Genomic DNA, 24,338 nt, shown 5'->3' with positions numbered 1-24,338 from the left:
TGCATTTCAGACATGCCTAAGTTGCAAAATTGCCCCTTGCCCACCTATGAAAAGCCAAATGCTCAGGTGTTTAAACAAAGCAATTAACCAAAAAGTTGTGTTTGTTAACTGTCACAAGAAAAAAAAATGAGTTTTAAACAGTCTCCGAGCCCCCAACAAGCATATGAGTAACTTTACCTGAATGAGTAATCCCCACCAACTGAAAGATTTGCAATGTAGTTCACATCTTTTTCTATATTTTCAAATGAAAATAAATAAAAAGCTTTAGCAGAAAAAAACAACACAGATTAAAAAACAAAAGGAGGCGTGCACAGGGTTACCCAGGAAATACAGATGAAAGAGACAAAACCACTAGCCCCATCTCATATAGTCAGCCTTTTGTATAGAGTGATGTAGACACAATCTTTCTCTTGGAAACTTGTGAAGGGGCGGGAAATGGTTTGGAAAAAGAAAAAATTGGAGTTTTCAGCCAGTAAGAGCAATATGCCAGTGAAACAGTAGACTTATGAGCTGCTTTTTTGGCTGAATTCATGCCCATCATGGAAGACAGGAACAGTTTTAAAGGGTATGATTTTAAAATTTGGGAAATAATAATGAAAAGTAATTGGCAAGCTGAGTGGTTCACAATCATAAAGAACATGATTGTATACATAGGCAACATCACCTTTAGATTAAGATTGCTCATAGCAAGGAATGAGAGATTCAATCTTTCTGTTTTTGACTTAACTCACTAAGGACACATCTACACATCAGGGCTAAAGCTGAAATAAGCTACACAACTTGAGCTATGTCAATTGTGTAACTTAAGTCAATATACTTTCCCAGCTTATTTCAGCTTTTGGTGCTGTCTACACAGCAGAAAGTCCGGGGTAGAGCACTCTTCCTCCAACTTCCCTTACTCCTCGTAAAATGAGGGTTATACAAGTTGGAGTAAGATGTCCTCCAGCTCGACATTATGTCTACATTAAGTCGAAATAACTGCTTGTGTGTGGACGCAGACTTTGTTATTTCAGAATAACATCAGTTATTGCTGCTGTGTAGACATAGCTCAAGTTCCAATGACACACGACTTCTGTCACAAGTCAAGGCAACTGTACCTGTGTTTCCTCAACAGTGGGACAACAAGGACATCTACTCTTGGGCTTCAAGCTCTCTAGCCATTATCTTTCTGGATGGACACAGGTATTCTACTCCCTTTTGATAGGCTGCAACACTTCCTTTCCTATACAGTGTATTTTCAGCACAGACAAGCTGCCCATAGACACCCATTTGCTTTGTCCATCAGAGATGGTTAACATATACAGTTACTACAGTAATAAGGTAGCACACAGCACTTCTTTAGCAAGCTTGCTTTTTACCAAGAATAAAGCATTAGAGAGAAAATATATTACAAACAATAGAAGAACCCACCTTACTAGCATTCCCCCTAAGATGGAGTCTGGCAAGAGCAGCCCTTTAAGTCTCTATCCAAAGAGATCCATTGTGGTTACAAGGCCATCACCGCTTCAGTTCAGAATAAGCAGTCTTATGAGGCCTCATTAATTCCATTCTTCCAACCCTACCCTAAGGATTGGTCATTGCCATGGACCAACAGACTTGTCTAAATGATGGCTCAGGAAGAAGGCCCTAAAACAGGTAAAACCAAAAGTCATTTCTTTGTCTGTCCCAGGAAAATCCACTTTGAATTAGTACGTGCATACCTTTCCAGCAAGGCTGGAATCAAAGAGCTGCTAAGGAGATACTTCAGCATCCTCCTTTCTACTTAGAGAAGGTATATATACACACCATACAGTCAACCCCCGTACTTATGACTTAATTGGATCCTGGAGAACCATTGTAAGTCAAGCCGTCATAAGTTGAACCCTTATTTCCCATGGGTGCAATGGTATAAATGGCAGTTCCATTCCTGGAAACCCATTTCATACCCGAAAAATATCAAAATTGACTGTGGAAATGGAGGAAAACTAATCTAAATAGTTCAAATAATGCATAAAAGTAACTAAAAAGTGAAGACCGATGTGGCAAAGATGTGCACAGTTCAAGCAGCAGCTACAGACTGACAAGTCTGACTGACCTTGTGCATTTCCTGTTTTGGGATGACGCATGGAGTCCATGTCGTACGCTATCGTAAATGTGACCTATGGACATAAATTGGGGGATTTTAGAGCTATCTTGCATGAAAAAAATGGTTGTAAATGTGGGGAGTCGTAAGTCAGGTGGCCGTAAGTCGGGTGTCACCTGTAAATGCATGTCTAGCTGCATTTAGTTAATCCTAATTCAATTAGGTTTAACCATTCACAAAAGTTTCTCAATTCCATCAGTTTCGTTCAGGATAATGTCAATCTGTCACAACATCAACACTGGGAAATATTCCAGTTGCCAAAAACCCTCACCACTTCTCCCTCCCTCCCCCCCCCTTTTTCCAAGCATCTGTTCTTCCTTGTTTTGTCCAAAACTAAAAGCAGAATGATCACAAATAAATTGAAAAGTGCATATGTTGTAGTATGTTTGGCCTTGCAAGATCCATAAAGTTCTGGAAATAGTGTGAAAGTTATCTCCTCCAATTTCAGCATCAGAGGTTCAGTGGGAGATGTAAGACAAGCCTATTAGTTCACCTGGTTCCCCTCTGCCAGTGCAAGATCACGGTCTGCAGTAGATACACCAGAGTTCTGCCCAGTTTAGTTTACATACTCCTTACTTATAGGATTTTCCTCATTTCCCTCAGGCATATATGCTGTAGACTTAACATCTCACTGGTTTATTTTGTCACTCATTCTCTTGCATTCTCTGCATGTAGGCTAAGAACAAGTTCCCTTTCTCCTTGCATCCTCATATTGGACACCCAGGTTTGGAATCTATTTGCCCAGTTATTCCCCAATGAAGGAAATGAATGAGGTGTAGCTAGGAAATGGAGAGTTGTGGCTACCGGGTTGCCAACCATCAGTAAATTTACGGAAGGTCCATAAAAAAAAATTTAGGTGTCTGTAAATTTCGTAAAAGTGCAATAAAATTTCAAAAACCAGCAATTATTCTATAGCAAATTAAATTTCTTCTGTGCTGCTTCAGCCATTTTACTGTAGAGCAGCAGAAATTGGATGTTTTAGTTGTTTATTTCGCTCAATGGTTGAGGTGACGTAACGTGAATCACATGATGTTATCATCTACATTATCCCACCGAGGACCATGACTAACTAAATGAAAGTGAGCTAAATAGCATATTGTTCTTGCGATATATGAATGACAATGGTTACTTTTCACTTTTGGCCATGTATGTCGTCTTAATATAGTATAAAAATTATGTCTGTAAAAAAATATGTCTGTCTGTAAATTCTTCCCATTTTGTCCATAAATGCCATTTCTGTGGGTTGGCAACCCTGTGTGGCTCCTATCCACAAGCCAGAATAATTGAGTCAGAACAGGCTGGAGGGAAGTAACTTACTGCTCACCAGTACTGCCTGAAACAAGGCTGACAGAAAAGGAACTCAGATGTGTTTCTGTATCAAAACTTCTTCTGGCTATTCCTGAGGTGGCACCATTTACACATAACCCCGTTGCTCAGAGCTATGCCTAAAGTTGCAATCTAGCCCATTTTCTGCAAGTGTCTCTCTCCCATATCCATATCCATATCCATATACACACAAGAATGGGTTTGGCAGGATTGCTTCACACATTGCCATGTCCAACCTCACACTTTTCCCAATTTTATCAGCATTGAACAAGACAGACAGCAGATATACTCATAGAAATACTAATTTTCTAAGTACCATTTTTACTCAACCCTGGCCTCTCACCTGTCAACAACGAACAATTAAGGAAGGATAAAGTTTGGGTATTTATGTCGCCAGACGTAGACAATTTCCTTAAAAAAATGACAAAAAAAAAAAAAAGAGAATTTTCCCCCATATTTCCTTTATCAATCCATTTTGATAAAATTAGAATTGGAGTAAGTTTTGACTTGTTTAGAAACCCATCATATGGTGAGGCCCTAAACTGTAGCTTAGTTAGCAGAGCTGAATCAAGGCATAAGTAGACTGGAGAGCTGTGAGGAACCAGTAACCCAGGAACAAAAGGCTAGATGAGCCCTCAACAACGTGTCAACAACAAAATCAAATGGCCCATCACCTGGTTAAGTGGCCCTTTTTTGTCAGGATAGTGGATGCAGGAAAAAAATCTATACCTTACAAACAGAGCAGCAGCATTAGACTGGAGTGAGACTCCTGAAATCTAAACGGTGTCTGTTCACAGAGACCTACCACATGCTTATAATGACTCACAGGGCTTTTGCTTAAAGTAGCATTCAAGGGTAAAAATCATGACCACAAACATATGATCACCACTAGTAATCAAACCCAGGATCTTTAGCACCAAAGCACTGACCCCACTCTACCCCTACCAGCTAAAAAACATGTTCCCTTGGCTGACAGTGGTAGACTGTACAGTGTACCCTCTCTATGACCAGCCACTGAAGGGAGAGGTCATGTGCTCTAGGGCAGCTAGAGGGTTGCATATTTGAGTTAGAAAAGCTGAACCTGCATCTGAGATCCCAGCAATTCATGTCCTGTCTAGAGTGTCACTTTGTACTGAACCACAGCAGCATGACTACAGAGAGAGCATGGTCAGCAGCAGTGGAGCTCACACTGAGGCCTCAGCACAAAAACCCCAAGCCTCTCCCAGGTGCACTATACACAATGCTTTTTGGAAGCCTGTGAAGGGCTCCAAGACTTTGACTTTGAAGTCAGATACTTGCAAATGAAACAAGTATGCAAGGAAAGGTGGCAAAGTCAGGCCCTTTTGTTTCCCTCTATTATTTTGTTTCACTCCTTCCTCACACGTCTCATTTCAGCTGAGCTGCAGGCTGCTAAATAAAAGGAAAGACTTTGATTAATTCAGTTCACAACTCTACTTGAGACACAGCAGAGTTATAGCTAAAGAACATATACATTGCCAGGAAATGAATATAAATCCTTAAAGCCTTGTGAGCCAACCGTGATTAGTAACTGTTTGTTCTCTTGGAGAAAGTGATTCCCTAACACTGTTTAGGGTTACAAGTTTACAAACTTGTTATTTGTGGACTGAACAGTCTGGTCAGAGGAAATGCTCAGCCTCCCTTCGACCCATAATCAACAATATTCAAGCTTCAGGGGATGATTCACCCCTGCCATGCACTCCTGTAGCCAAACTACCACCATTATGTCAAGTTTTACACCTACTTTGTAACTAGTGTGAGTAGCTACACAAAGTTGCCAGGCAATGATGAATCAGGCCTACAGAGTGAAAGCAATGGGACATCTCACAAAACTAAGAAACTCCTCATCGTAAGTAAAGGCAGCAGACTCCGTTCCAAAATAAAGTAGCATTGGTAAAGGCTTGGTTGATAGTTTGACTTTGAACTACCTGATGCTTATTGCTGAGAAACCATAACAACTGGGCGAGGGTGGCGGTGGAAATAACAGAAAAAAATATTTGTAAAAGCAGAGGTCTTTATATGAAAAGGCACTATGCAAATTCATGTAACAATTTAGGGTTAACAACTCTTCATGATTGTCCTGGAGTCTCAAAGATGGATGTGAAACCCGTAGGTAATAGCATTACAAATTTTTGCTGGACAAGTAACAATTCTAAAACTCCCCATTACCTGTTCAATACTCAGCATTTAAAAAGAAACCAGTTCAAATCCTGAAATACAGTAATCCTGAGATCTCCATATTCCTAATTACTGGAGTAAATGAAATGTTATCTACTAAATTTGAGAGAGTTTGTCTGTCTGTGCATGATTCTATCTGTTCACAAACTTCTCTTAAGCAGTAAGAGCTAGAACCACCAAATTTAGTATGTGACGCCTCTGATCAGAGCACAAAGCAAGGTAATGGTTTGGCTGTGCCAGGAAAGACAGGATGAGTCCAAAATGGGATTGCTTCTTATAAAACCATACAGGAAAAAAAGCAAAATGCAGGACCATGTAGCACTTTAAAGACTAACAAGATGGTTTATTAGATGATGAGCTTTCGTGGGCCAGACCCACTTCCTCAGATCAAATAGTGGAAGAAAATAGTCACAACATTTTCTTCCACTATTTGATCTGAGTAAGTGGGTCTGGCCCACGAAAGCTCATCATCTAATAAACCATCTTGTTAGTCTTTAAAGTGCTACATAGTCCTGCATTTTGCTTCAGCTACACCAGACTAACATGGCTGCATTTCTATCACTATACAGAAAAAAAAGATAGAGAGAGAGAGAAAATCACCAGGCAGGTAAAAAGGGCTGGCTGTGGGCACCCTTCCACTTTGGGACTGCCTCAGTCATAAGCCTTCCACCTACCCTCCCAGTTCTCCTTTAGGGAGGACTGGGACAGGGGATCTGAAGCAATCTGAACTTACCCAATGAGCAGTTCATACCCAAGATTATTTAAATTTTCAACAAAGATTCTTAGGGCGCTGGTGAATTTTTTTCTATGTCCCTCCACCTCTCTATATTTAAAGATGGATGAAGTCTCATGATTCTCTAGTTTACTATGTTGGGCTACTGTTTTGTATTATCCTCCATATGATCCTTTTGTTTTGGAGCACCCTCTGCAGCAAGTTGCATACTCACAGCATAACATCCATTATTGGATTCTGCCTTGCAGGCTCAGACTTTTCATGGGCAGCAAGACATCTTTTAAACAGATTTAAGAAAGTCAAGTTTTTCCTCATGAAAATGGCCTTGAAAACACCATGTTTTCAGTTTCCTGGATGCTGCATAATGTTATGCAGCGTCAGTCATATCACATCACGTTATGTAGCAGGTCAGCAGAACTGCCATGTTCAGAGATATGGTTTTTTGGCCAAATCATTTGGCACATCTCATATTCTCATCCATTTGAATTACTTGTAGATCATTTCAGAAGAGATTATTATTGGCCACCATTCAAAAAAATGGTAGATAGCCAGCAAAGCACTCAGTGAGCTCTCTCATTTGTCTATGCATTTCAGAATAGACAGTTTTTACAGAAAAACCAATACGAGTATGTGAAATTCATGTATATTCAATCTGCAAACCTTATTTACAAATAGTTTATTGATTTCTATGGTGTTACTCAGAGCAAGAGATGGCTCAATATGATTAAAGGAAGAAGATTTTGACCCTTAGGTTTAGCTTACATAACTTGCTAATTGATTCATTTATTCAAATGAATGATAGATATATTCTCAAATCTTTGTATAGTTTTCATCTACTGCATACATTTCATCTTTTCAGTGTTCCCACACCCAAATATGATAAATGGCTTTAACTAAGTATGGATTTTCCTTCACATCTAAACAGATGCTAAAATATTCCTTTATGATTACAGCATGCATTTTTTATTAAATCCCATTTTAGCATACATTGTATATGAAAAAGTGAGTAATCAATGAGAAATGTACAGCTAGTTGCTGAGTTCTGGTTAGCAAACCAGCAATCTGTCTAGAAAATAATATTGCACTTTTCCTGGTTAGGAAAATTCATTGCTTCATTTTAGGTGGTATCTTAATTAAGTATAGTATTTATTCATTGTAAATTTCTTCATTGTTATGTGTTATAGGTGTATAACTTAAATTTTGGTCATTGATTTCTCTGGGGAGGATAAAAATAGGACTTTTTTTAGAACAATATATGCCATCCAGATTTGGACTTCAAAAACTCAAGTTTTGGGGGACCTATCAAATAAACCATCTGCAGCATGTTATAACCTTTTGTCAATGTCAGGTATGACCAACAAACACCATTAACAATTGGTGCATGTCCATAATTTTCAGTTAAAATAGGAACTCAGAATGTCTGAAAAAGAGGGACCCCACGTTTCACACAGCGGGCACCCAAGAATTGGAGGAAATAAAAAAAAGTCAGCATCTACTTTTCTACCATGGTCTGATTGACTATCCCAAGGTCACACAGACAGTAAGTGACAAAGGTGAGTGATTCTAACTGTTAATCAGTGCTATGCCAGCTATAAGTATATGGATCTATGAAGAAAGAAAAAGTTGCACATGGTTGCAACTTTAAGCCAGTCATGAAGGGAGTGCACTGTTTAGTAGACTGGTATTGAAAGCCACTCAGTGCACTGGCTCTTTACCATTTTGTCCTCTGAAGGGGCAATAATTGCAGTAAAAATGCCAAAAACTGGGTCAGTGCTAAGAGAGATCTAATGGACTGTGCACCATGAAAAACATTGCAGCAAAGCAAAACAGTCAGCATATACATGGAACTACTTGGGGTGAGGTGAAGTCTAGGGGAGCGGTCAACAGATTGCAGTTCATTGACAGGAAAGCAGCATTCACTATGATGTGCAAGAAATTCAGGACCTTGCTGGCTTCACTGTAAGAAAGGTAGGGAAAATGCACGAAGGGGAAATGTTGAAAGGCAACTGTGGAGGAAAAGAAAGTAGACTGGAGGCATGAAAGTGTCTTAGTGAGTCCACAATGATGAACGTGTGGATAGCCTAAGGAACTGAAGTCTGATGGATCAGACAGACTGAGTGTACTGGGAATAGCACAGAAAACTCACAGATGCCAGCAGACTAGTAGTGTAGCCATGGAGATTCTAGACTAGCTGTCAACATACTAAAGTCCCAAAGTGGAAAAAAAAAAAAATCCACAAAACTTTGTGCGACTAAACCACAAAATGCGGAATGATGCAAGAAAAAGCACAGGATTGCTTATATAATGGTTTGTTCTAGTTTATGAAACTGAGCTTGCAGAAGACTTGATTCCAATAAATCACAAAAATAAAACGGGGGTAATGGCAGATCTCTAAAGTAATTGAGTCTGATATGATGAATGGTTGTCAAACAGGGCCTGACGCAAAGACCACTGAAGTCAATAAGAGTCATTGTAGTAATATGAAGTAGTGAGCTGTTAATCCTAGACTTCGTAGTGATTAAGATACTCACTTGACGGAAATTGGGAAAGCTAAATTAGGTCATAGGAAAATCAGCAATTTCAGTTTTCAGCAGGTCTGTGCAAACTGCTGGGCTTTTAACCTAAGGGGATATACACCCCCACTTGATTATGACTTGTGAACTTAAACAAGCGTCCCTGCCTCAGCATCTCTCCCTCACCCCCAAAAGCAAAGATTAACAAAGCCACATTAGGGACAAGTCTGCACTACAAAATTAAATAGAATTCAGCTATGTTGACTTATAGCTGCTGCAGTAATTGGAACCATTTCTTCCAGTGCGGTTGCCCTACGCAGCCCAAGTCCAGGATGGACGGACAACTACCTCACAGGAATAGCAGCTGCTCCACTGGAGGGTTTTCAGGGGCAGAAGCTGGGGGTTGCCAAGACTCCTACAGTGGAATCCATTTGCTGCAATGGCCTCCTGTCCATCTGGTCTGGGAGAGTTGGAAACTCTGGAACAGAGCGGAATGGGAGGTTCACCTGCAGCCTCAGGGCAACAGGCGGGAGATGTGCCTGCCAGTTAGAAATGGCACTTTAAAGGAGAAACCAACACTCTCTAAAGCCTACAGGGTTACCCCCACATGTAAAGACTACCTGCAACTTAGTTCAATTTCAAATACCGTATTTTCCGGCGTATAAGGCGACTGGGTGCATAAGACGACCCCCTAATTTTCTAGTTAAAACATAGGTTTCCACCTATACTCGCCGTATAAGACTACCCCCCCTTAAGAGGCCAACCGGCAGCGCCCCAGCTGCTCTGCCCCAGGGTCCACAACAAAATCCTGGTCTGCTGGGGGTGGGGGGCGCACTAGCTGCGCCCCTCCCCAGCAGACCAGGGACACCGGGAGCAAAGCCGGGGAGGCGGAGGGGTCCCGCGCCTCTGAGGCTTTGCTCTGGCAAAGCCGGGGAGGCGCGGGACCCTGCTGCTGCTGCGGCTTTGCTCCCGGTGCCCCTGGTCTGCTGGGGACCGTCTCCAACAGACCAGGGACACAGGGAGCAAAGCCTCTGAGGACGCCGGCCGCGGGACAGCCGCGGCGCGCCTGGGTTGCCCCGCTGCCGGAGCCCCTCCATGGCTTTGTTCCGCGTCTTCCTGGTCTGCAGACCAGGGAGACGCGGAGCAGCTTTTCTTGCCCCAAAGTACCCGGGCGGCGGGACCACGAGGTCCCACAGTCCGTGTCATCCGGGGCGAGAAAAGCCCCGTTCCTACCTTCAAGTCGGGGACTGCCTGTATGTTTATACCCGGCGTATAAGACGACCCCCGATTTTGGGGGGATGTTTTTTAGCATAAAAAGTCATCTTATATGCTGGAAAATACGGTAGAAGTTTTGCTAACCTTGGTGGACCTGGCCTGAATAACAGGTTTGTAACCAAATCCAAAACTTACACGGCTTTTGGGTTTATTCTGAATGGCTTTCACTGCTTTATACAAATTCCAACAGTTAAATGTTGAATCTCTCCGAGTTGGAAGGTAAAAGGAAAAAAAAAAAAGAAAAAAAAAAAGAAAAAAGAAAAAAGAAGGCAGGATGTTGTTCAAAAGCAAAGAAGCTGTCTAGCCAGTGATAGAAATGTTGCCTGAGTCAATTCAAGATAAGTCAACATTTTGTTTGTGGGACAAGGGAACTATTACTTTTTGTAGTGGGTTGGAGTGACCACCCACTGACCCCAAGGGAGAAACAAGACTTTCGAAGCCATGGTGGGCTCACCTGGATGACTTACCTGGGAGGAAGCCAGGGGGCCGGGCCAGGGATATAAAAGGCCTGCTTGCAAGGCCAGTTGGGGGCCTGCCAGTGAGGGAGCCAGAAGCCTTCTTTCCCCAGCCAGCAAGGAAGATAGAGGCCTTCTCATCTCAGACAACCAGAGAGCCAGAAGCTGCTCAGCCTAACCCAGAGAGGAACCGGACTTGGGGGAAGCTGACGGCTGGCCAGGGCCAACGGGCCCACTGCCGCAGGATTACTTCTGTGGCTGGAAGACCCCAGCCCGTGCGGCCTGGAGGACCTGCCAAGGAACCAGGTATAGGGTGCGGAGGGGAGAATTGGAGCAGACCCCGGGGATAGTTGACCTTGGTCTGGCCAAGGGTCAGCGGGCTGCGGTGTGGACCCCTGCTGACTCTGACATAGTAGGTCAATAAGTTTTGGAACTGGACCCCTGCTTACCTAGCAGCTGACTACTGGCTGCTACTAGAGCCCTGGGCTGGGATGCAGTGGAGTAGGGAGGGCCCGCGTCCCCCCTGCTACCTCTTGAATGGGTGGCAGTCTCCCCTCCTGTAGTTGGCAGCCACAGGCAAGGTGTCTGAACCCCTCCTAAACAAGGAGACAGACTACTTACCTGTGCTTACTGGCTGTGGACTGGCTGGCTTGACCTGGAAGAGCCCTTGCCCTGCCCTAGGACTGGACTCCCTAACTGTTTGACTGCTTAAGTGCTGCAGTCTCCCCTGTGTTTGGGGCTGGCCTACTAACTGTTTATTGATTGCAGCCCTTGCCCTGTGTTAGGGCCGGGCTACTAACTGTCTATTGACTGTCTACCTGAGACAGCCTACCTTGTGTCTGAGCGGGTTTATTAACTGGCTGAATCAGACTTGAACTGCATGGAGTGGATTGGAGTGGCCACCCACTGACCCTGAGGGGGACACCCCTCATTCCCCAGGGTGCACCCCAACGGGCTACACTGTTATATAGTGTTAGAGGTGAGGCCTTGCCTCAGAGGGCGAGCCATTAATTTGATTGCATGAAGTTGATCAGGTACAAAGTCCTATGAATCTCTGTGTGGTAACCATAGTTTCAAATTGTGTTGAGACATCAAAGATGATAATTCTGGAACACAAGTAAATATTAGACTGTCATAAGTAGAGAAATGGACCCAGTTACATATCTGTCTCAAAACAGAAGACAGGCAGAAAAAAGGAAAGAACAGAATCCTGAGGGATGTCAACTAAGAAGAGGAGACAGAAGGATTTGGAAATGCAAAAGGAGCAGTCAGTAACACGGGAAGAGAACTGTGGAGAGAAAATTAACAGCTTTGTCAAAGGCACCAGAGAGCTTAATAAATATCTGAGCAGTCCATTTCATCAATAGATTTCAAATTACTTTGCCACATTTCCTATAGGACCACCATTATAATTAATTCATTCATTGGCAATCCCTTGATTCAAGGATTACCTCTTCCATGGATTTATATATGGGTCCTGAAGAACTGATAAGGAAGCACCACAACATTTTTCTTCATATCTGATCTAAGAAGAAGATTCCAGAAGACTTGAGACTCACTAACACTTTTATAATCTTTGGAAACAAGTTGAAGTATGGAAATTTTCAAGATCTAGAGCAGGAAAAATTCTTACCTGTATCTTCTTAAACTAATTACTTCCCCTTGCTGAGGAAATGTAGCCAGAATCTCATGTGGTTTTAGACCATCCTGCAAGACAAAAACAACGCGACTTTCGTTGCCTGCTGTCATGAACAGGAGGAGTGCTGACCAGCATCTGGTGACTAAAGGGTTAACTCGGGTACCCAGCAAAAGTGTTGGACAATGGAGTTAGGAAAGTCAGCCAATAAAAATGCTGATAGGAATTTCAAGCCAGGAAAGAGGGGTTTTTCTCTCCCTCTTCTTTGTTTGAGATCAGAGCAGTTTCTCCTAGGTATTGAGGGAGATGGGAGACACTTCTCTCCAAGAATGGACTTCTTGAAATGCGCAAGAGGGAAAAGTTTAGATAGTTCATCAGGATTTATTGTTTTCTTTGTTTGGGGGGTTGGAAATAATGTCTGAGCAGGCTAATTGTTATTCTCTTTTGTAACTGAGGCTATGTCTAGACTGTAAGTTTCTTTCGGAAGAAGCTTTTCCGGAAGAGATCTTCTGGAAAAATCTTATTTAGAAAGAGTGTGTCCACACAGCAAAAATGTGCTTTTTCAAAAGACAGCATCCACATTGATTGGATGCAATCTCGCAATTAAGTTGTGATTAGTATGGACAGAGTTATTAACAGAGGGCACCTGTTATTTCCTGGAGGCCTCTTCTTTCGAAAGAACTCTCCCTTCTGTGTTCACACACGCCTTTTTCCAAAAAAGCTTTTTCAGAAAAAGGCTTCTTCCTCATAGAAAGAGGTTTACCAGTTTGGAAAAACCCCTCCGTTCTTTCAACTTTCTGTCGAAAGAACATAATAGCAGTATGGACGTAAGTATTGTTTTTCCAGAAAAACGGCAGTTTTTCCAGAAAAAACACTGCAACGTAGAGACATACCCTAAGACTTACAGCCCAGGGACTTTCTCTGAATCTGTCACTTCATGGCTATTTACCACCTAGTCAATTTACTATGCTTGCAGAAGCAGTTTTGTTATAATAAGAGTTTTCCTTTTGTTTTGATTAACTGATATTGGTTGATTGTTGTGTCCTTAGAGTTACATGCTTCCTTACACAGGCACAGTTCATTGTTCTCTGCGGATTCCCTCTGTTTGTTTTCCCAACTCCAAGCAAAACAGAGGTTGGGGCAGAGGGGAGAGTTTTGCCTTAGAAGGGGATTCCCAAGTGCTCTCTTCCCTGGAAAAGGGTTTATTCTATATCTATTTAAGTGGTGGCAGCCGATTTTTGTAATTTTTTCCCTTGGATCTCAGGGAGGCTGAGACCAGATAAGCTTGTCTCTGGGGGTATGTCTACACTACAGTGTTATTTTGAAATATCTTATTTTGAAATAACGCATCTACACACAAAAAGCATTTTGAAATAGCATTTTGCTATTTCAAAATAGTGCTCCTGTGAATTGCATTTAAGGCTGGCTGGAACCAGTTCCGGCAGCGCACCAGATCAGGACTTACTGTGTGGGTCTGTGCTTAAAGGGACCCTCCTCGGACAGCCATTTCTCAGGTTTCCCTGCTTGCTTGTCTACCTTGATGAGGGACAGCAAAGCATTTTTTGTCTCTGCGTGCTCTGCTTGCCCTCACTGGGACACCACAGCACTCTGCAACATGGAGCACTCTGGTGCTTCTCTTGGGCATGCTGCTGTCAGCCTGGCTGCACTTTCTGCAGGCTGGCATCCAGGAGGTCCATCAGGGGGCTGTCAGTATCCAGGAGGCCCTGCGGGAGAGCTTCCACCCTGAGGAGCACTAAGAGCCTCACTGGTCTGCCCCATTGCAGGTTTGTGTCTCATTCCTCTCTCACTTCCTTCCACTTACCCCTCCCTAACCCCCCTTCCTGATGTCAAATAAAATACACGTATTTTCATGAACACAAACTCTCTTTATTTAACAAAACTTGGGGGAGGGAGAATGAAACTCTGGGGAAAGGAAGCGGAAGAAGGGAGGAGAGAGGGTGGGAGAGGGGAGGGGGAAACCTGGGAGGAGGAAGCTAGAAGGGTAAAGCAAGGGGAAGAAGGGGGAGGGGAAGCTCAGGGCTCAGGTTTGGGAGTCTCCCCGGACCAACTTGATTGTCATGCAAACCTGCTCCTGGTTCGCGTGTGGCCTTTGGTGGCCAGGCTGGCAGCTATCCTGCCATAGACAGCCACGTTCCTCCAAGTGTGGAGATCATGGATGTTGAGGGCATCCCCCCAAAACTTGAATAAGGTCCATGATCTCCACCCTGGACCAGGAAGGAGCCCGCCTTCTCCAGGCCCTGACAGGCTCCTGGGAGCTGGCAGACTGCTCCTGCGGAGCAATGGAGTACTGGCTGCCAGTGGCTTGCTGGCTCATGTTTTTGGGGCACTGGGTCAGGGGCAGTGACTGCTGGCTCTGGGCTGGCAGGCTTGGAGCTGGCACAGGCACTGTGGCCAGAGTCTACCCCTTTAATGGCTCTGGGGTGGGGAGAGGGAGAGAAGTGTTCTTGGTTGAGGTTGGAGTGACCACCAGGGCACCTTGGGAAGTCTGGAGGCCCCCTATTTCGAAATAAGTGTCTACACAGCACTTTTCGAAATAGCTATTTCGAATTTGGCATTATTCCTCATAGAATGAGGTTTACCAAATTTGAAATACAAGCAGTCCTCGGGTTACGTACAAGATAGGGACCGTAGGTTTGTTCTTACATTGAATTTGTATGTAAGTCGGAACTGGCGTCCAGATTCGCTGCTGTTGAAACTGACCAGCAGCGGCTGAATTGGACACGCCTGGGGCAGAGCAGCTGGGGTGTTGCTGGGTTGGTCCAGTAGTGCCACACCTCGGCGCTATGGGACGAACCCAGCAGCCCCCCAGCTGCTCTACCCCAGGCATCAGCGAGAAAAGCCTGGTCTGCTGGGGAGCGCAGCTAGTGCGCCCCCCCACCCCCCACCCCAGCAGACTAGGGAGACGTGGAGCGGCTTTTCTCGCCACGGAGGACGTGGGCGGCGGGACCGCGGCGCGTCTCGGCAGTCCCGCTGCCCGCATCCTCCGCGGCAAGAAAAGCCGCTCTGTGTCTCCCTGGTCTGCTGGGGGGGGGGGGGGTCGCTAGCTCCGTGTCTCCCTGGTCTGCTGGGGGGAAGTGCCCCCCGCGCCGCCGGAGGCGGAGACAGTGGGGGAGGCACCCTGCACTAGCGGGGACCCCACCCCCGTTAGTAACTAAGGATCCGACTTAAGTTGGACTGACGTAACCCGGGGACTGCCTGTAAGTGCTCTTATATTTCAAATTTATTTCAAAATAGTGGTTTGGCTGTGTAGACTCTAGGAAAGTTATTTCAAAATAACTTTGCTGTGTAGACATACCCTGGGAGTGCCAGAGACAGGATTTATATAGTTTATTCTGCTAGCTGGCCCCCCATATCTGCACACACTGTGTCAGGTTGGGGGATTGAGCCGTGACACCTGCCAAACCCAAGAGAAGTCTCAGGAACAAAATCAGAACCTGTATATGGCATTCATCAATCACCCTTATAAGGAGATAGAAAAAAAAACAAATCATTTCCCAACTCAGCAGGCCAGTGGCCAAGTCAGAATAGAACCGACATCCTGAGACCCAATCTACAGGCAACACAGATTCATTAATGCAGATATGAATTAAGGATCTATTTGACTTAGTTAGAAGGTGGTTTCAGTGGCATGAAGAAGGTGGAAGCCATTTTTTAGAATTATATTAGTACCAACATTTTAACTTTTGTTAAATAATCAAAATGATGATAAAATCAGAACTAAACATTGATATAGCTTTCCATCTGCATCCATCTGGATACTTATCCATGAAACATTTCAGATTCAGGGAATCAGGTGTTTTCTAACACAAGAAAAGCTAACATCAGTGAAGTGCCAATATATTCATTTGCATCATGTGGTCTGAATGATTCATCCTGCCAATAGTTTCAGCACAGAATAATAAGATACACCAAAGGTTCCCACTTTGTGGATCACAATCATGAGTCAGTTGCCACCACCCATCCCTTATATTGCTAAATGAAAGGCACATCCCAGATCTGTCCTAGCAAGGACGATGAAATACTGGGAGGGAAGGGGGAAGAATGAGATGGAAACGTGGAATAGTAATGATGATGATGGTATCAAGAGAAGCAGCTAACAGACAAAAAATGTTAATTTATATTCAATTGCCATAATTAGAAACAAAAAAAACTCACATTGAAGTTTATTATTATTTCAGGTCCTTTAGACACACAAGAAAAAAAAAATTAGAGAGACATAATGGGTCCTTTATTTTCACCAGCTTATACTGGATTCACTTGAAGCAAACAGATTCACTTTTGTGTGATTATCCAGTACAAAATGTAGGAAGGCAGGAATTGCTCTTAGAGTAAACATTTGTGAATGACTCAAATGCTTTGATTGTGCATTGCACAAATAGTCCCAAATTTCACAAGAAAAAAAAAACAGGTGTTTGTCATGCATAAAAATATGCTAAACAAGAAACAAATCCTGCATAAGGAAAAAGTTTTCTAATTCAAGTGAGCTGTTAGACAAAGGAATCTGATTAATGCACTTAAAAATAGCTCTTTAATAACATAGGGTATGTCTACACTAGAAAGTTAGTTCGAACTAACGGACGTTAGTTCGAACTAACTTTCCTATGCGCTACACTAGCGCTCCGTTAGTTCGAACTTAATTCGAACTAACGGAGCGCTTAGTTCGAACTAGGTAAACCTCATTTCACGAGGACTAACGCCTAGTTCGAACTAGCTAGTTCGAACTAAGGGCTGTGTAGCCCTTTAGTTCGAACTAGTGGGAGGCTAAGGCTTCCCAGGTTTCCCTGGTGGCCACTCTGGCCAACACCAGGGAAACTCTATTGCCCCCCTCCCGGCCCCGGAGCCCTTAAAGGGCCACGGGCTGGCTACTCACTTTGTGCCAGTTGCAAGGCTGCAAGCACCCGTGCCTGCACAGCCTGCACCTGCCACACTATGAGCCAGCCATCCGAGGGCTCCCAGCCCTCCACTGCTCCCCACGACCAGCCTGGCGGCTCCCGGGAGCCTGCCCGGGGGCGCAAAAGGCGGGCGCCCGCCTGGTCAAGTGCGGAGATCGTGGACCTCATCGAGGTTTGGGGGGAAGCCTCAAATGTCCACGATCTCCGCACTAGCCACCGGAACGCGGCCGTCTATGGACGCATGGCTGCCAGCCTGGCCGCCAGGGGCCACCAGCGCAGCCGGGAGCAGGTGCGCTGCAAGATTAAAGACTTGCGGCAGTCCTACTCCCGGGCCTGCCTGCCAGGGGCTGACCCGGAGGCCTGCCCCCACTTCCATGCCCTGGACCGCATCCTGGGGCCTCATGCCGTCCCTGCCCCCCGGGACGTGATTGACCCCGGGGCAGAGGGACCGCTCCTGGACACCGAGGAGGAGGAAGAGGGCTCTGAGAGCCAGGAGCCTGCTGCCAGCCTTCCCAGGACCCGGGACCCCCGAGGCACCCCACAGAGCCGCTCGCCTGCATCATCAGAGGCCGGGGAGGCGTCCACCTGTGAGTACCCTCGTGTTCCCCTTATGTGTACGGGGGGCTGGGGCGAGAGGGAGCCCCGGGACCGTGCGCCTGGGCCTTGCCCACTACGGAGCAGCAGCTGGGGATCCTGCAGGGGCCCTGGCCTTGCAGAGGGGAGCTGGGTTTCACACACCTGGGCCCCTGGGGTAATTGACCGCTGGTCTTCTTGCACCACAGCTGCAGCACCGGGGACTGCAGGGCGCACCACCCCGCCTGCAGCAGCCGCCCGCGCCCGGGCAAGCAGGACAGCCAGGAACCAGGAGGACTACCAGAGGCGGCATCTCCGGTTCCTGGACCGACAGCTCCGTCTCCAGGACCACTGGGTCCAGGAGGACCTCAGGCTGCGCCAGAGGAGTCTGGAGGCCCTGGAGGAGCAGGGCCGTGCCCTGCGAGGCCACCTCCAGAGCCTGCTAGACCGCTTCCCATTTCCTCCTCCCCCTGCTCCCCCTCTTGCTCCCCCTCTTGCTCCCCCTGCTCCCCCTCTTGCTCCCCCTCTTGCTCCCCCTCTTGCTCCCCCTCTTGCTCCCCCTGCTCCCCCTCTTGCTCCCCCTCTTGCTCCCCCTGCTCCTCCTGCTCCTCCTGCTTCCGCTCCTGCTTCCTCCACACCCCCTGTCCTCTCTGCCCCCCCCTCCACAACCATTCCCCACCGACGCCCCCGGACCCGCAGTGTGGCGAGACGGGAGAGGCACCCAGACTCCCACCCCTGAGCTTTCCTTTCCCTTCCTCCCTTCCCTCCCCTCCCCTTCCAGCTCCCTCGTCCCAGGTTTCCCCCTCCCTTCTCCCACCTTCATTCCTCCCTCCCCCACCCCAGTTCTGTGAAATAAACAGACGTTTTTGTTGGAAAAACAGGTGTCTTTATTTGACAGTAGGTAGGGAGGGGAAAGGGGAAGGGGGGGGTAGGGTGGAAGAAGGCCCCGGTGGGGCATGCAGGGAGAGGTCAGTCCTCCTCCTCCTCCACCTGGAAGCTCTCCCGCAGGGCTTCCCGGATCCGGATGGCCCCCCGCTGGGCTTCCCGGACGGCGGCGGTGCGGGGCTGACCGTAGTGTCCAGCCATGCGGTCAGCCTCAGCCATCCAGGCTGGCAAGAAAGCCTCCCCCTTCCGCTCACACAAATTGTGGAGCACACAACATGCCGCCACCACGGGAGGGATGTTGTGCTCGGCCAGGTCCAGATGGGTGAGGAGGCATCGAAAGCGGGCTTTCAGTCGCCCGAAGGCCCCCTCCACCACGATGCGGGCCCTGCTCAGCCTGTTATTGAAGGCCTGGCGGGAGGGATTGAGGTGTCCCGTGTAGGGCTTCATGAGCCAGGGCTGCAGTGGGTAGGCGGCATCCCCCACCAGGCAGACGGGCATGTCCACGTCCCCGACCCTGATGTGGCGGTCGGGGAAGAAGGTCCCGTCCTGCAGCCGCTGGCACACGGAGGAGTTCCGGTACACCCGGGCGTCGTGTGCTTTGCCGGACCAGCCCACATTTATGTCCGTCAACTGTCCCCGGTGGTCACATACGGCCTGCAGGATGACGGAGAAGTACCCCTTGCGGTTCACGTACCGGGACGCCTGGTGTTCCGGGGCACGGATGGGGATGTGCGTCCCGTCGATGGCCCCCCCGCAGTTGGGGAAGCCGAGGGCGCCGAATCCCCGGATGACGGCATCCGGGTTGGCGAGGCGGACCACCCTGCGGAGCAGCACCCGGTTGATGGCCTTGACCACCTGCGGAGAGAGACACAGCAAAGCGTCAATCAGTGGGGCGCCCGGGTGGCTGGGAGCGTGCGTGCCCTGGCAGTGCCCCGCGCCCCACTCCCGGAAGCAACCCCCCTGGCGGCGTGTAGTACGGCCGGGACAGCCCGACCCCTCCGGTGCGGGGCGCTTTCGCCTCCTCCCGCCCCCCCCTTTGTCCCTGGGGCGGCCCATCCCCTCCTCGCAGCCCCCCTCCCCCCCGGCTCGGTGGCTGACGAGCGCCGTACCTGCATGAGCACTGCTCCGACAGTGGATCTCCCCACGCCGAACTGGTTCCCGACGGATCGGTAGCTGTCCGGCGTGGAGAGCTTCCAGAGGGCGATGGCCACCCGCTTCTGGAGGGGGATGGCGGGCCTCATGCGAGTGTCCCTTCTTTGCAGGGCAGGGGCGAGCCACTCGCAGAGCTCCAGGAAGGTGTCCCTCCTCATCCTAAAGTTCTGGGTCCACTGTCGGTCGTCCCAGTGCTCCAGGACGATGCGGTCCCACCAGTCGCTGCTGGTGTCCAGACGCCAGATGCGGCGGGGCACGCCGGTGCCGGGGCGCTGCCGCGGCTCCTCCACGGCCCCCAGGGCGGCCAGGCGGAGAGGCAGGGGGCTGACGTTCCCCAGGTGGTGCCAGGCAGCCTCGAGCCATTGCTGGCAGGCTTGCAGCAGCAAGTCCAGAACGTGCACCAGAAGGTGCAGGGCGAGCCGTGGCTCCATGTTGCCACCTGCGGCGGCCCCCCCGAAGGGAAGCACCGACACAGACGGGCACAGAGACCGACGCTTTGCTGTCCCTCGGCGAGGTTGGCAAGCAAGCAGGAAAAGCTGAGAACCGGCTGTCCAGGGGGGGTCCCTTTAAGCACGAGCCTCAGATAGCCTCAGACAGCAGCCACACAAAGCAACTGCTGACCTGATGCCCTGCCAGAACCGGTTTCAGCTGCCCTTAAATGCCCCCCTGCGTCCAATCAGTGTGGACGCGCTAGTTCGAACTAGCAAAACGCTAGTTCGAACTAGTTTTTAGTTCTAGATGCGCTAGTTCGAACTAGCTTAGTTCGAATTAACTAATTCGAACTAAGTTAGTTCGAACTAGCGCTGTAGTGTAGACGTACCCTTAGTATTTACCAAGTCCATAGTAGAAAGGTATCCTGAGCTGAATTTTCTGGGAATAAAAACCGGAAAACAAACTCTCGCCTGTATTTTTTCAGTCTTATGAAAATAAAATTACCACAAAATATCACAAAAGAGTAAATAGTTTTAATACAGTTTGCATCTCTGTAAATCTGAACTCTCTGGTCTGGCAACATCCGTGGTCCAGCAGGATAACAGATGTTCCAGGATCGGCGAGTCCTGGTGCGCTCCAACGGGATGGGAGGGCCCAGGAGCCCACATGATGTAGGGGAGTATGGTGTGTGGCTCTGCTGGGCTGCAGCTGAGGAGGGAGTGGAAGCTGAGAAACCTGGCACATGGCTCATCAACGATTGAAGGAGTGGCATAGAGAGTGCGCTTATTAAGTTTGCAGGTGATACCAAGCTGGGAAGGGTTGCAAGTGCTTTGGAGGATACGGTCATAATTCAAAATGATCTGGACAAACTGGAGAAATGGTCTGAGGTAATAAGGATGAAAGCAAAGCACTCCACTTAGGGAGGAACAAATGGTTTCACACATACAAAAATGGGAAGTGACTGTCTAGGGAGGAGTACTGCTGAAACGGGTCTAGGGGACATTAGGGATGTGAACGACTAATCGACTATCCAAAAATCAAATTCTTATCAGATTGTGGACAGGCTAGTCAACAAGTTGCTTCCTGCCCCCCGCCCCCTTGCTGCCTCTATCAGAAAGAGGCAGCAAGGGGAGGGAGAAGAGAAGAAGGTGCTTCAAAGTGGCAGCACCGCATGAAGCCAGGAACCAAACTCTGGGTTCCACACAGCACTGCCACTTCGAAATGGGCATGGAGCCCAGGGCCAGCTGTCCGGGGTAGCATGCAGCATTATCAAAGTGACAGCACCGTGGGGAGACCGAGGTCCACGGGGGCGTGACCCCAGAGTCCACATGGCGCTGCCACTTTGAAACGCTACATGCAGCCTGGAGTCCCCAGCTGTCCGCAGGCTACACATGGTGTTTCAAAGCAGTGCTGTATGGAGCTTAGAGTCAGCTGGGGACTCCCCACTGATCCTGTGCTCCCCACAGCACCCTTATCGACAAATTGAGTAGTCGATGCAAAATTACAGTGACTATTTGATTAGCCAAATAATTGAAATGTTACATTCCTAGGGGACATAGCGAACCACAAGCTAAATGAGTCATTAGAGTAACAGGGTTAAAAAAAAAAAAAAAAAGCGCCATCATTCTGGGATGCATTAACAAAAGCATTGTGAGCAAGACATGAAAAGTAATCCTTCCACTCTACTCTGTACTGATTAGGCCTAAATTGGAGTATTGTGTCCAGTAATGGGTACATTTCAGGAAAGATCTGGACAAAATTGGAGAAGGCCAAGAGAAGAGCAACAAAAGAATCATTCAAGGTCTAGAACAGTGTTTCTTTACCTTTTTTTATATAAAGTACTCCCTTTAAAAAAAAAAAAAAAAAAAAAAAAGTACCCCCCTTTAAAAAAAAAAAAAAAAAAGTAAGTCTTCCCAGTATCTATAATTTTCAGACACACAACATTTTTTCTACTATTGCAACACATTTGTTTAAACAAATTAATCATAGCTGGGTGAGTGATGAAATTTTTGGGTGTAAAAAGTACAAAAATAATAAAATGCTGTAAAACTTAAAACAAAAATTTAGTTGTCTTCACATACCTCCCAGACTTCTCTCGAGTACCCCTAAGGGTACTCATACCACTGGTTGAGAAACGCTGGTCTAGAAGACATAACCTATAAGGGAAGATGGGCAGAACTTAGCTTATTTAGTTTGGAAAAGAAGATTGAGGGGGGACATGATCACAGCTTTCAAGTGCCTAAAAGTACGTTACAAGGAGGAGGGAGAAAGGTTGAGAACCACTTAAAGACAGCTATTTTCTTCTCAATTTAAGCAAGATGTTGTCAAGACACTGCTAATTATGTCCCTTCAAAACCAAATCTGGAATCCTGAATTGTAGTTCTCTGAAGAGGTCTTCCAGTCATTCATGTATATATAATCTTTCATTTAAGATCTTGAACATTGGAACAATTCAAAGCAGAACTAAAATGTTTTCTCCCTTCCTCCCTATTCCTTTTTCAAAACAGCTATCTTATCTGAAAACAGGAGCTCCTTGAGTACTGAAAAGCTTCCCTATCTTTATTTTGATCTTATTTTTTAATCATCTTAGTCAATGTGATCTGTATTTTTCCATGGGCTCTATCCAAAGCACACTGAAGCAGTGAAAAGACTATTGGTTTCATTGAGATGTGAAGTGAACCCTATGCCATCCAAGAATGTGGGAGACAGGAGAAGGAGTGAAGAAATCTTGGGACAGCTGGTCAAATGTAGAAAGATCAATGAAAGATCCAGAAAATAATTAGATATATTTTGAAGGGGGGGAAGAATGTTCTTTGCAAGTGGGGAGGCAGGAGAGAAGAATTTCTAAAAAAAGCTGATTTAATGGTAAGATCATGAACCCATTATCTACGTTAGTGATTAACCATGTCTTGCATTATAAAAATTTTCCTCTCTCAATTATGGGTTCAGTCTTACTAGAGGAGCTATTGACAAAAAAATTCTTTTTAAATGAAATGAGCATAATATTTACTAAAAATATTTCAAAGTTATATATGTGTTTTTATTTTTAATTCATGAGTCATGTTCAGCAGTGCTTACTGACTCAGAACACCCCATGAAGTCACAATGCTGCTTTCTTTAAATATTTCTTCTCAAAAGTAGGGCATGTGTACAAAATGTTCTATCAGCCACAGTGACAAGCTATAAAGTTTCCAAAATTCTGAATCGGAATTTTGCTTTGCTCATGGAAGAAGCTAGAGAAAATAAGGTTTAAGTTAGAGCTACGGTTTTTTGTAAAAAACACAGCCATTCTTTTTATTCCAGAAGAATATACAGATCCTTTCAACACAACTCTTGGAAAATAAAAATATAGGCCAGTGAATCTTGCTTTTTCCATGTAGTAATTTGTATTTCTTTTTTTTTAAACTAAGTGATAGTTACTGTGAAGTGATTGCCAATTTTATACTGAGATTTATAAGATAAAACCAGACATTTTTATAGGACACATGACTGTTTGTCATCTTTAGTTTTATTGTGGTTCTAGGTCCACAATCAGATTTGGGGCCCATTATGTAGGCATTACACTAGTTCTTGTATAAAACACAAGACAGTACCTCACCTGAGGAATTTACAGTATAAGATCCTACTCTATTATGCACATGCACGGCCATTTGCAGAATCAGGGCCTAAGCTTCAATTGACAAATAAAACTCTAAACAGGTATACACAAAGGTAGACAATAAGTGTACGTCTACACAGCAGTGTTATTTCAGAATAACTGACATTATTCTGAAATAACATAGTATTCGTCTACACTACAAGCTTACTCCTGTAACCCTCATTGTACAATGAGTAAGGGAATTCAGAGAAAGAGTTCTCAATTGACGTAGCTCAAGTTGCATAGCTTATTTCAGCTTGAGCCCTGCCGTGTAGACATGTCCTAAGTAGCTTGCAGAACCCGAGACAAGCTGCAACAGGTAACTAGGACAAAGAAAGTATAGTAATGAAAATAAGACTACATCACACTAGCTGATGGCCCTGAATGTACCAATTGCCATTCAAAAAATAAAAATCTGTGCAGGTTCTCCCAGACCACTAAAGGGTTGTGTCTCCACCTACCCGGTAATCCTGTGCACCTTTGACTCAGA

The 24,338-nt window shown here is 46.2% G+C and overlaps 1 protein-coding gene and 1 long non-coding RNA gene across 2 annotated transcripts in view; one reads left to right on the top strand and one right to left on the bottom strand.

The window, feature by feature from the left end:
- Positions 1–1,416: 1,416 nt before the first annotated feature.
- Positions 1,417–24,338, bottom strand: part of LOC142830854 (uncharacterized) — a 48,115-nt gene continuing 25,193 nt past the window's right edge. The window contains exons 2-3 of the long non-coding RNA XR_012906382.1: positions 2,075–2,138; positions 1,417–1,626 (exon numbers count right to left, since the gene is read on the bottom strand). This is a non-coding gene — a long non-coding RNA (uncharacterized LOC142830854). The remainder of the gene's footprint in view (positions 1,627–2,074; positions 2,139–24,338) is intronic.
- Positions 16,894–18,610, top strand: LOC142830770 (uncharacterized). Its single transcript, XM_075937668.1, has 2 exons — positions 16,894–17,756; positions 17,952–18,610. The coding sequence occupies exons 1-2, from the start codon at positions 17,207–17,209 to the stop codon at positions 18,479–18,481; spliced, it is 1,080 nt and encodes a 359-aa protein (XP_075793783.1). The 5' UTR covers positions 16,894–17,206; the 3' UTR covers positions 18,482–18,610.

This window comes from Pelodiscus sinensis, chromosome 10 (genome assembly GCF_049634645.1).
Source record: "Pelodiscus sinensis isolate JC-2024 chromosome 10, ASM4963464v1, whole genome shotgun sequence".
Taxonomy (NCBI): Eukaryota; Metazoa; Chordata; order Testudines; family Trionychidae; genus Pelodiscus; species Pelodiscus sinensis.
Note: the sequence above shows the minus strand (reverse complement) of the source record. Positions and strands in the feature narration are given on the sequence as shown.

Bases quoted from the DNA above. Each gene is read 5' to 3' on its own strand.
- LOC142830770 (XM_075937668.1), top strand. From the start codon at position 17,207: ATGAGCCAGCCATCCGAGGGCTCCCAGCCCTCCACTGCTCCCCACGAC. The intron at 17,757-17,951 runs GTGAGTACCCTC...CTTGCACCACAG, and splicing joins GGCCGGGGAGGCGTCCACCT to CTGCAGCACCGGGGACTGCA.